The sequence below is a fragment of the Crocodylus porosus genome, unplaced genomic scaffold (assembly GCF_001723895.1).
Source record: "Crocodylus porosus isolate Cpor-Errol unplaced genomic scaffold, CroPor_comp1, whole genome shotgun sequence".
Lineage (NCBI taxonomy): Eukaryota > Metazoa > Chordata > Crocodylia > Crocodylidae > Crocodylus > Crocodylus porosus.
In genome coordinates, this window is record NW_017728950.1 from 60,086,621 (window position 1) to 60,098,992 (window position 12,372).

At 42.2% G+C, this 12,372-nt stretch overlaps 1 protein-coding gene across 1 annotated transcript in view; it reads left to right on the forward strand.

Moving 5' to 3' along the window:
* Nucleotides 1-12,372, forward strand: part of LOC109323311 (histone-arginine methyltransferase CARM1-like) — a 91,623-nt gene that overhangs the window by 71,434 nt on the left and 7,817 nt on the right. The window contains exons 3-4 of the mRNA XM_019554747.1: nucleotides 11,004-11,110; nucleotides 11,316-11,420. Coding sequence (XP_019410292.1) covers nucleotides 11,004-11,110; nucleotides 11,316-11,420 — 212 coding nt within the window. The remainder of the gene's footprint in view (nucleotides 1-11,003; nucleotides 11,111-11,315; nucleotides 11,421-12,372) is intronic.

Here is a 12,372-nt window from a genome sequence, read left to right on the forward strand (position 1 = left end):
TGGAATCTTTTGAGCGGGGTCATTAGCAGGTCCAGGATAGCAAAACTGGCATAGAGTAGCAGCTGCCAGATTGTTGATGCCCAGAGCCCCTCCACAGTAGAAGAGGCTGGACCAGTGCCAGCACCATTGCTGTCGTCATGCCTCAGCCTCTTCACTGAGGCCTTCCTAGTTCTTGGCTAGATATACTGGCGAGCCTACAAAAATGCCTGGGGTTTTGAAGCTACCTTGGCAACCAGGACAAGCCTCCAGGCAGGTCTGGGGGCTGAGCATTGGCCCAGGTGCTCAGCAGAAATGTATCACTTTTGGCCTAGTTGTTATGGTCTGAGGGGGCACGCTCGTAGGCTTGCTGACACTTAATTACAGACAGGACATCACACTCACTTCTCACAAAAAAACTGCATCATCAGCACATGCTGCTACCTTAACGGATTCAGTGGCTGGGGCTACAGGTGATGGGAGGGCCAGGTCCATTGGGTGGTGCCACAGTGCGTGGAGCAGCAGTTCAAGGCACAGAGCATTCCAGAGATGGGGAAGACCTACCAGATGCCTGTGCATTCTGGGAATGGGGCACATAGCTCTCCATTCACCTTTAGGAGGCTAGAGATATCTTGGCACAGGAGCCGAATAGTTGAGGTGAAGACAGGCCCAAAACCAAAGTTTCCAGTCTGGAATAAGAAGTCAGATCAAAGGCTTTTTCTTGATCTGGGGGGAGAGGGCCACTGTTTAGGTTAGAGACTTCCATGGCTGCCAGCAGGCTACATAGCAGAAACAAGTTGTCTGGATGGTACTGCCAGGTCTGCAGTAGCTCTGTTCGGGGCCTGCAACACAGGCCATGGCCATTTTGAGACAGTTGGCCAGGGTTGGCCAGGACTTTGGTCAGGATTTTGTAATTGGTGCACAGCAGTGATACTGGTTGCCAGTTGTTAATGTTACCAAGATCCCCTTTCTTGGGCAGCAGTATGACAACTGTTCACTGCTGCTGACTGGAAAAATACTATCTTTAAGGCTCTCCTGGAAGATGTGCAGGAGGTCTGGGCCAAGGAAGGGCCAAAAGATCTTGTAGAATTTGGGTAATCTGTCAAGAGCAGGCACCGTGGTGAAACTTTCAACAGTAGCAGGCACTTCTGCTAGGGATTAACACCTGTTTGAGCTTGTCAGCCTCAAACAGGGAGTTTGGGGAAGCCTTTTTACAGGTGTAGAATGGCTCTGGGCAGTCAGGCTCAGCTGCAGATAGCTCCATGTAAAGTTAATGGCATGCTTTCAGATCAGAGCAGGGTTTGTGATCACTTTGTTTTGTTCTGCACTTTTTCCCTAGGTTGAACCAGGTCCGGGCGTCAGCCTCTCTCAATTCTTGGAAGTGGGCTTGAGTTCATGTATCCTGAGCTGCACCCTCTGCCAGTTCTTATGTACTTTTGTGGGACCTTGAGGCTCTCATACAGCCTGTGGTTATTACCAGCATCCCTCAGGGCAGCCTCAAGTTGGACATCTTCTTTGAGTTTTTGTGAGAGACGGGAAGAGAGAGAGAGCTCTCTCCCCCCCAGTCTCCTTTTTCTCTCCCCCTCTCGGACTGGAGGGGGAGCTTTGTAATATTAATTAAAAACATAGGATAGCTGAGAAGCAGATTTGTATAAAATATCAAATAACCATGTATATTTCATATTAAATAATATCACATAATCAAAATTATTTTTTCAAATATTTCCTTAACTATTTTAAGTTTTAATTTAAATAAACATAAAAAACAAATCCATGACAAAAGTCTGAATATTGTGAAGGAAAACTTTAAAAATAAAATTTCTGATTTTATCTTGACATTATGTCCAGTAAGAAAAGCCTTTCCCAACTGGATCTGCTGAAAAGGCATTGTAACACAAAGCTGTAGGGTATCTGTTTTCTTTTGAGGCTTTTTCTCAATGCCTAGGAGAAAAGGAGATTTGAAAAACTTGTTTGGATATCTGCTGAATATGTTCTATAATATGTATTTTATGAAATAATGGTTTCCAAACTCACACCATTTAACTAAAAATGTTTTTGAATTTATTTAGTTGAATTGGTGAAAACAGATTAAAATGTTTATAAATCAGTTTGATTAACCTGTGGCAAACCTTTTAATGCAATTTGTTAAACGACTAAGCTAAATCACAGTAGCACAAGTTTAAATTGATGTTAAGAGCACCTGTGCTACAGTTTTTAGTCAGTTTAACTAAAATTGGTTTTAAAAAACAATTTACATAAAGCAGTAAAATTTTGCATGTAGACAGGGTCATGCTGTAGCTTACATTAGATATACCCAGTTTGGCTTAGGTATTGGTACTAGTCTGGCCACAGCAGCAGGGAGCTGAGTGCAGCCTGCAAGTGACATTGCTTCTGAGTGTAATGATATCTGTCACTTCCTGCATAATTTCCATCTGGCATGCTGTGTAAAGGAAACAGAAATGGTTGTGCCTTTTTAAGTTTGTGTCTGATGTAGGAAAGGCAATAAATAAATATTTAATTTTAGAAATAGCAAGAAAATAGTTTTCTTTTTTAGTTTAAATTATTGGCTGTTCTGAACTTTCTCAGCCCTAAACAGAGAGTTTAAGTGTTAACATATTGACAGATTTTTTTCCTTTCAAATGTTTATTGTACCTCCCACTTAATACTTCCCAAGTACACAATGAGCCTGAGGATCCAATTAGTTAAGTATCTACCTATGTATGTATCTAGACTGCATTTCTTTAACTTTCTAATGAGAATTTCATGAGACCATGTTGAAAACTTCAGTAAAGTCAAGGCGTATCACATCCACTGCCCTTTCCTCATCAACAAAGCCTGTCATCTTGTTGTAGAAAAAATCAGGTTAGCCAAACATTGCTTGCTTTTGAATCCATGTTGGCTATTCCCAAGCACCTTGTTGTTGTGCTCTACATGCTAGAAATACCTTGATACTATTCTCCATAGTCTTTCTGAGTGTCAGGGTAACACTGACTGGTCTGTAATTCCTCAGATCTTCCTTCTCCCCTTTCTTAAAGATGGGCATTATATGTGCTCTTTTCTAGTTATATGGGACTGCTGCCTCAACCTGCAGGAGTTCTCAAAAAATAGTAGCCAATGATTGAAATTACCTCAGCCAGTTCTTGACTACTATAGGATCCTTTATGGCTGTGAAGACTTGAAAAAATCCAGTTTTTCTCTAAGTAATCCCTGACCTGTTCTTCCAGTACTCTAGGCTGCTTATTTTCTCCCTTATCCTTGCTGCCAATTGTGTTTCTTATCTGATAGCTGACTTGATTCATGAAAACTAAAGTAAAAAAGGCATGAAATGCTTCAGTCTTCTTTGCATCATCCCTGATTAGATTGCCATCTGCATTTAGTAAAAGACCTACATTTTTCTTTGGCTGCTTCTTGCTTCTAAAATGCTTATGGAATGCTTTTTCCATTGCTTTTTAGAGACTCTTGCTAGCTGTATCTCAATTTGTGCCTTGGCCTTCTGGATTTTCTCCCTTTGTGCCTATGAAATGCTCTTATATTCTTCTTTAGTAATGTTGCCAATCCTCTACCTTTTGTAGAATTCTTTTTTTTGAGCTTCAATTTTGTGTAGCCAGGATGGTCCCTTGCTCCACTTCCTATCCTTTCTCTGCATTGGGATAGTTTGCTCTTGCACTTAATGCAGCATCCTTAAGGTACAACCAGTTCTTTCTGTAGTCATTTTCTCCTCAAAGTTGCCTACCATGGGATTCTGCCTGCTGGTTCCCTGAGATTGTTAATATCTGCTTTTCTGAAGTCCTAGGTTTTTATACTGGTGTTCTGCCTTCATTTCCTTAGGGTTTTGAACCCTATCATTTTGTGGTCACAGTCACCCAAACGACCCTTCTTCTTTGTATGTCCAAGCAATTCCTTTTTCTTAGTGAGCAGGAAATTGAGAGGAGCTTCCCTCCACTAAATGGAAAAAGGTTATTCCCAATGCACTTCAAAAACTTGTGTGTAAATGGCTTTGTTATCTGCCCAGTAAGTGTCATGTCAACTGACATCTTAGAAGAAAAAAATGAAGTAGAAAAGACCTGAATTTCTAAGGTTAAAAAAAAAGATTTTTGAGTTATAGGCGGGTTCAATTTTTCATGCCATACCTTTATACAACATAAAGAAGTGAAAAAGGTCATAAACCTGTTTTCCCTTTTGCAGGTGACCTTTTCAATTTTTATTGTTGTGAAGTAGGTTTACTTTACAGATGAGGAAACGGACAGGAAGTTTTAAAGGACAAACGTTCTGCAAAGTCTACCAAAGTCCCTAATTCTTTAAATACCTACAGAGAACACACCTCATGACTCCTGGGGACAGCATATATGTAATTCATTCAAAACATAGCTGGTGAGGAGAAGGTGCACTGGTGGTTGGGCCCACCTTGTGCACAGTAGCCTAGGATATAGAGCAGTTGCCTAGCAAGGTGGAGACCTGGGTTTTAAGCTGTCTTCAGGGGTATACCTATGACTGGAGAACAGCAAACATAATATCTCTAATCAAAATAGCAGATTAAAAAGAGGTCACAGTAACTATGGGCCTGATAGTTTGCAAGTTTTTAGGGAAAAAAGTAATTAAGCATATAAAGGTAAATGAATGAGAGATGAAATGTAGCAAGGTTTTGTCAAAACCAGGTGGTGTCAGATTAATTTGTTAATCTTTCATTGAAAAGATAACTTTTTACACAAGGGTGATGCAGCACCATAATCTATCTAAATTTAAGCAAAACGTTTGATATAGTGTTGAGAAATCTGGCTTCCAGGGAGCATAGAGAGGTTATTTTGAAAGGCAAGTTACCTGCATTGAAAGAGTGTACTGGTATTGCTCCTTGGGGATTGGTTTTTGGCCCTAAATCTGTTAATGTTCTCATTTAATGACTCTGCAAGAACATGTACGCTAATGAAATCTGCAAATGACAAAGTTAGCAGGGGTTGCTAAAACTGATAAGGACTTCATGAATTATTGTGCAGGATGAAATAGATTAGCTTATGGCCAAGAATGTGAAGTGAGAAGTTGGAGATTAATACTAAGACATTTTGCTTTGGGCCTGTGGTTTATTATTATTTCATTAATTATTTATATAAACAAGTATAATTACTTATATAGTCACATGTTGTTATATGATGTTGTGTGTGTTCAGGTTTGTTGGTGTTCCCAACAGGGGCAAAAAGGAGATTTGGTCACCGTATATAGTTGTTTGTAAGCTGTCCAATGGTGTGAGACTTTTGGATGTTGTTTTTAGTGCCTAGTAGGACCTGCTATTTGAAGGTGAAGCTAAAGACATTGATCTTGAGGTATGACTCAGTTTTCTGGGAGGTAGGAAAAGGTTGAGCCTTGAAGCAGGTTTTATCACAGATGTGGGTCCCTGAGTTGAGTCTGGCATGTTTTTAAGGATATACCTTAGTGTGCACTACAGGAAATTCTATGGTTGGTGAATATGTATAACAAAAGCCAGGCCAAGTGGTTGTGATGGTCCTTTCTTCATTAGGGGATGGCACCCGAGGGCCACCATGAAGCCCTCTAGTGGCTTCCTTTTCTTGCCTGGTTCCCACTTCAGCTTTCCAGGATCTCAGCCTGTTTTCTCATCCTGCCATGCCGTGATGTTAAAAGATAATGAGAGGAGGCTGCCCTCAGAAGCTGGTAAGCCCAAGGTGCTCACTTGCTCTCTCTCTTTCTCTCAGTATGCATTTCCTCAGGTCTTATTTGCCTTAAGGACTAAATTCATGACCACCTTCCACCCCTACAGCTGTGCATATGCCTTACAGGTATTACTCTGTCCACAGTTCTGCCTTTGTGGAGTGGCCTCAGCTTTCTTGGATTTAGTGCCCCCCTCCCCTTTTCTCTGGCTGCAGGCCTTCAGCCCTGGCCCACTGACTTGGGCCCAGCTCTCCCAGCTTCAGCTCTTGCTGTGTCTCTGGTCTCTAAGCCCTTCAGCCCTGTCCTGTGCCTAGTGTCAGCCTCCCTGGTGTCTGGCCTAGGACAAGGCTGCTCTCAGTTTGGCCCATCCCCCCTGGCATCCCTGGCTCAGGGCAAGGCTTCTCTCTGTTCAGCTCAGCCCCCAGGGTGTCCTTTGCCCAGGGCAATGCTGCTTTCCATTAGCTCCATCCCCTGATGAGCCTGACCCAAGACAAGGCTTTGCACTGGTTGCCCCTACAACACCCCTGTACCTCCTCTTCACTTCTTACAGCCTTACTCAGTCCACCAGTTTAAAGCTTAAATTGCAACAAAAATACAAGCTACTGCTTCATAACTAAAAAGGTCTACCCAGCTCTGGGTTGTTGCCTCACTAAATCAGCCACCAGCTCCCCTTAGCTCTCTCTGGGCAATTTCCAGGAGCAGCTCGAGTGCCTGCCAGCCACTTGGGAGCTCCTCTTCTTGCAGCCCACAGGGCCAGACTGCCTGCTGTGGTTCAGGCCCTGGGTTTATATGCCTGGAAGCCACGCCCCCTTTTTGTCACATGCTTTCCTCCTGGCTTCCCTCTCCTCCCCTTGCCTTATAACTGAGTAACAGGGTTTGGGTCCCCTGTTACAGGTTCTTTAACTCATTCATCCTCCTGCCTCTCATTATACTCTCAATTTTAGTTGGATTGTGTTTATACTGTATGTAATTAATTAATCCTCCCATTCTTCAAAGTTTATGCTGGTTGCCTGTAGTGACCAGGTAGGAGTTTTTTCTCCCTTGATGCATAACTTTGATTTCTGGGTGGGCTTTCTTTTAGCTTTCATCTGGTGCATCAGATATTAGCTACAGTGAAATGGAAGATTGGGTGGGGGGAAGTGGTGCTGCCCATGGTACTGCTCAAGTGCCTGATTCCTAGGATTCCATATCTGGAGTCAGGAAATAATTTTCCCCTTGATCAAACTGGCGGAATTCATTGGAAATGTTTTGCCACCTTCTGTACTTTGGGACATGTTCCACTTCCAGGATCATTTGATAAATTTACCTAATAAATTTCAACAAATAAGTTTCCTACCAGTGCAGGGAACCAAAGCACCTAAGTTCTTTACTCTCTCCCACTTTCTTTCTGCAGTGCATTGGGTTTTTTTGGGTTTTAGATCTTAGTAATGAAAGGTCTCGTGTTTGTTATAGGGGTAGGAGAGTGCTTTGTGGCTTATGGTGTATTGGGGAGGAGGAGCAAGGGGTACTAGAGTCAATGTTCCTATGGATCCTGTTAGAGAACTTATCTGCAATACTTACCTAGGATGGTGGGTGACTGGATTTGATGATCCAGGTCAGTGGTTCTCAACCTTTTTAGGATCAAGGCATCCCTCCTTGGGTTTGAGGCACTCCTCCATAATTGTTATTAATTAAGTGGTACCCCATTTAAAAAACCAATTTATTACAGTGCTTGGCTCCTTGCAGCGGAGCCAGGCAGTGCCAGTGCCAGCAGAGGAGATCACCCAGCAGGGGGAGCCTGATCCTGCCCTTATCTGTTTATTTCCTCACGCCTCACTTATTTCATCACACTTCCTGTGGCACCCTTCAAAGGATATCATGGTTCCCCAGGGTCCCTGGCATTCTAGTTGAGAATCACTGATCCAGATGATCTTCCTTTGCTATAGCTGAGACCATAACTATACAGACTCTCTAGGAACAGTGTTTGTTTTTGTCCAGATTTGAAACAAATATAATAATTATTATTGTACCCACAGTAGCAATTCCTATCTGATCAGATCCTATCTGAGCTGGAGATTCAAGCTATTTATTTATAATTTCCCAGATAAGTAAAAGGTACCCTTGAGAAATGTGAAATTTGTGAAGGTTTAAGGAGTATAACACATTTAAATTGAATAGAGGGAAATACAATAAGAGAAGCAGACTTCTGTCAAAAGGAGCTTTTCATGGTACATTTATTCAATCAGAAGTTGGATCAGAGAAGGCTATGGGGATCTTAAGCTGGTGGAACCATTAATTTTTCACAGAAAAGTTATAAACCAATGCTGTGATTGATTGTTCCTCAAGGATTATTTGTTGTTGTTTTGCCGGAGTGGATTCTTTGCTTCTCATCCAAAAAATGATAATCATGGTACATATTTCTTTTTTAATGTAGAAGTAGCTGAAATGGTTTCTCACAGCTTAAGCCACTGACGTGCACTCAGAATGCTGAGATGGAATTAAACTTAGATTTTTTCTTTTGTTCCTGAATCTTTATTGCCATCCTGTTAGACAAACATCTCATGTTGCTACAGGACCATTTTTACTGTATTCTATAATCCAGCTGCATGGGGGATTTCAATCAATTCTGTATTTTTGAGTTAAGAAGAAAAGAAAAGGCTTCTTTCTTTTGCAGTCTGGGAGGCTCTCAGGTTCTTTCGGGGCTTTCAGGAGATTTATAAAGGGCATTTAAGGCCAGTGCTTTAAGTGTAAGACAACAGAAAGAAATGGTGAGACAAAATTTAGAATGCTATTCCCTTTCCTTTCTCTCTTTTTTCCATTTAAGTTACCCTTCAGATCAATAACTTATTCTTACAACTTGCCAGGGATGTAAATAGACAACTCTTTTTGCAGTTACCTATCCACATACAGGAAGGAACGAATTGCAAGCAAGTGAACATAATTGTTTTCTTCCTACTAATGCACGTGGTGAGGGACCAAAAATGCTTTCTTTCATAGTTAAAATTGACAGTTTCTGGAAATGTGAAAATGGGACAGACAATGTGTGTGTGTACATACATGTATGTGAAGGACAAACAGGGCAAGTATAGTATAGCAGAGAAGAGTATTGTTCAGGGGAAGGGCATGTGAAGCTATTGTCCGAGCACATCTCTTGCAAATAATTAGTAAGGAATAGGCTTAGATTTTGGCTGGTTTGGGAAAAGATTCCCTCTTTTCTTCAGCAAGTTAGTATCGTATAGTTGATTTTTATCTATTCTTATCTAATGCTCTCTTTTTGGGAAAAACCCTGGCCAACCAGCTGGGCCTGCATTCTGTCCACTTTACTGTGTGCATCTTGGCTGAAATGAAAACTGCCCTCCCTGCAGATGACCCTGTTGCCCTTGAGGACCACTTATGCATGTGACCTCCATCTCTACCTCATGGCAGCTCAGTAGACAGATGGCCCCTGCCTGCCCATCACTGCCCATTTTTCTGGCTGTAGACAGCAGTGAAAGAGGTGTGCCCTGACCCTGCTGTCCCTCCCCATTTTAAGCAAGGACAATGGTAGGATCTGCTTTGAGATCTTGTCTGTGAAGGCACTGTACACGTGAACAGTAAAAGTGTGTCATGTCCATGTCTTTGCTGCCTGTCCAGACATGACCTGAAATGGTGCCTAATGGCAGCAACACCAGAGTAAGAACATCTGGCCTGGCAGATCCTGTACAAGCTGCCCATCACCAAGAGAACTTATGAGTTCCAGTAGCAACTGCTGCATGGGGCCCTGGCCACACACACCTCTGCCCATCACTTAGATCCAGCAGCATTAGCAACCTGCGCTTTGTGCAAGAAGGGGGTGGAGGAGACTCTCTTCCGTGTCTTCATGGGCTGCTCCCTGGCTGTGTCCACTCTTTGCTGGCCCCAGCACTCTTTTTGCAGCACTTGGCTTGGACTGTGTACATTTGCTTTAGTCCATACTGAGCAGCTAAAGGGAGTGTGATTTGCTTAGTCTATTTTTTCCCGGATTTGGCCAAGATGATGACCCTGAAAAGCCACAGAAACTGGCTTTCAGGGGCCAGCTCTGATGGCCTCCAACTCCTGTGTTTCTTGGTTGGGACCCGCATCACATTTGAGTTTGGACACTTTGCCTTACAACAAAATGAGAACCAGTTCCTGTTACACTGGGCCATCAAAGGGCGCAGCACTAGTCCTAAATGTGTAACCCCAAGAAGGCCATGGGGAGGAGGAAATTTCAATCTCTGGTGATAACTGGTTTGATTACTGGCAAGTGTTTCATGCTCAGCCCCTGTGAAGGCTTCACACTTTTGCACTTGCACCTTTTTGTTTTCAGGGTTTTTGAAATAAAACAAAAAACAAACCCTCTCTCCTTGTCTCTATCTTTTTGTGTTTTTTTATTTCAGAATCCAACTATAAACAGAGGATGGAAGGACTGCTCTCCTTTACATTAATTGCCGTTTAACCTATTTTCATGCAGAAATCTTTTTATTGTAGTTCTCACTTTCCTAAATAAATGCTACTTGATAGAAGTGCTTGTATTTGTTTGTCTTTTTTTCCACACAGTGAGAGGTTTCAGTTCATTCAACAGAGCCAAGAACAGCTGAGCAGCTAGGTTGTCAGTGTATGGGCCTGTTTGAGATTTTCCATTACTCATCCAATGCCCAAAAGGGTCTGGTTCACAAAAGCCCAGTCTTTCTCTCTCTGGCACTGCTGACTAGAATACTAAGACACATGGTTCCAAGCATCTCTGCTCAGTTGCATTTCACTGATTGTAGGCTGGAAACCTCCTAGCCCCAAGCCATGCCTGCTCCAGCAACTCCAGTTCTTCTCTGTTTTGAGCATGGGTTACTCTAGATGAACCTTGGGTGGTATTACTACTTTGTCTGGCTTGTCTGCAACACCAAAGAACTCCTGCAGTAGAGTGTACCATAACTTATGTGTATTGCAACTTGTCTGGCTAGGATTCTACAGTCCGACAACAGTGTCACTCTTTCCACTCTTAGGCATTCTTTAATGACCATTTCAGATACTAACAGGATTTTTAGTCAAGGCCCTCTTTGGGTTAATGAAGGTTGAGAACTGCATAAATATCATACATCTGTAGAACACTGTAACTGAATAATTTAACAAAAAAGCATTTCACTCCCACCCCTGTTATACTATGGTGTTTTGCACTCTGTAACCAAATTTGGGTTGTTTTTTGTAAACAATAATAATTATTATAATAACCAACTATAGCTGAAACTGTTGTTATCAATTTGCCTACATAGCTATACTACATAGGCTACTTTATAAGATGCATTACTCCTTTTTTACCCTTACTGTGCATGAGATCCTGCTGAAGATGGTGCTTGCTCTTGCAGTCTGATTTTATGACACTTTTTTTACTTTTTCAGAATACAGCACATTTTCAAATGCACTGAAGAGGTGCCAAAATCGAAAGAAAGAAAACTCAGTGTTCAGTCAGCGAACAGATGAGGCATCTGCTGCTCAGTATTTTCAGGTAACAAAGTCATTCAGTACCAACTCTCTGAAAGTGAAGCTGTAGCTATTTTCCAGTTTTTTCCTGACCTTATTCAATAGGGTATTTAGAAAGGTAGTTCAGGTTTCTGCAGCAAATGGTCAGGCCCTTGTTAGTTTAAGTACAGGTAGATTGATAGAAAATGGGCTTTATCTTTTTCTATTTTCCCCTCCTCCTTTCCTTTTAGTTTTATGGCTGTCTGTCTCAACAACAGAATATGATGCAGGATTTTGTGAGGACGGCCACATATCACAGAGCTATACTACAGAACCACATAGATTTTAAAGACAAGGTAAGCTCTGTTAATTCCAGTATCCTGAAATAGGATCCGAACATAACCGTATCTCATAGAACAACAATGAGCAAACTGTCCAGAATGTTCTCTTCTGAAACTCTGTGCATGAACGTACTAAAACATATGGGTTACATATGTAGATATAGGTGTCAGGCACGTGGTGATGGGTGCACTGAAAATACCTTACAATCCATGGACTTGAACCAAACTGCATATCCAAACATTAGATACATTTTACAGCTAGGCCCAGAAATCCAAATCTGAACTCTCTTGAATGTTACAGTCACAGAATTGGGACACTCTCCTAAAATGATATATAGGACAGTGCCACACTGGATTGGACCCATGGTCCTATCAAGTGTAACTTTCTGTTCCCAGTACTACACAGCCCTAAATGCTTCAGAAGAAGGTGCAAGAAACTTCATGTTGGGCAGATGTAAGATAACCTCCTCCTCCTCCCTCCTGGATTAGGTCATGCTCTGTTGGCGAATATTTAGCTTTTATCAGAGTCTGAAGTTTAAGGCTGTGTCTGACTACCCATGACTAACCTAAATAACATGGTGACATCTGCAGATTTTGCTAACTTCTGCCTCTCCGCTCTTCTCAGATCATTAATGTATCATGTTTACCCAAATCCACAATGACTCTGAATTTAAGATGACCCCCCGCCCCAATAATTAGATTCTAAACAAAGAAAATGTATATATTTGTTTTAATTGTTCATGTCTAGTTATTGGAGAGTTGTCTTAAATTCATGCCCCCCTGCTATAGTGGGGAAAGCAGTTTTAGGGAGCAGGTGGCTAAGCAGTGGAAGGAGGAGGTAGGTCGGGGAACAGAGGCCGTAGGGGGCTGGAACCTCCATGCTCCTACTGCTGCTGCTACCAGGCTGGGTTAGGCTAGGGCCAGAGCTGGAGCAAAGGTAAGTGGGGAGGGGGTGATGGGGGTGGGG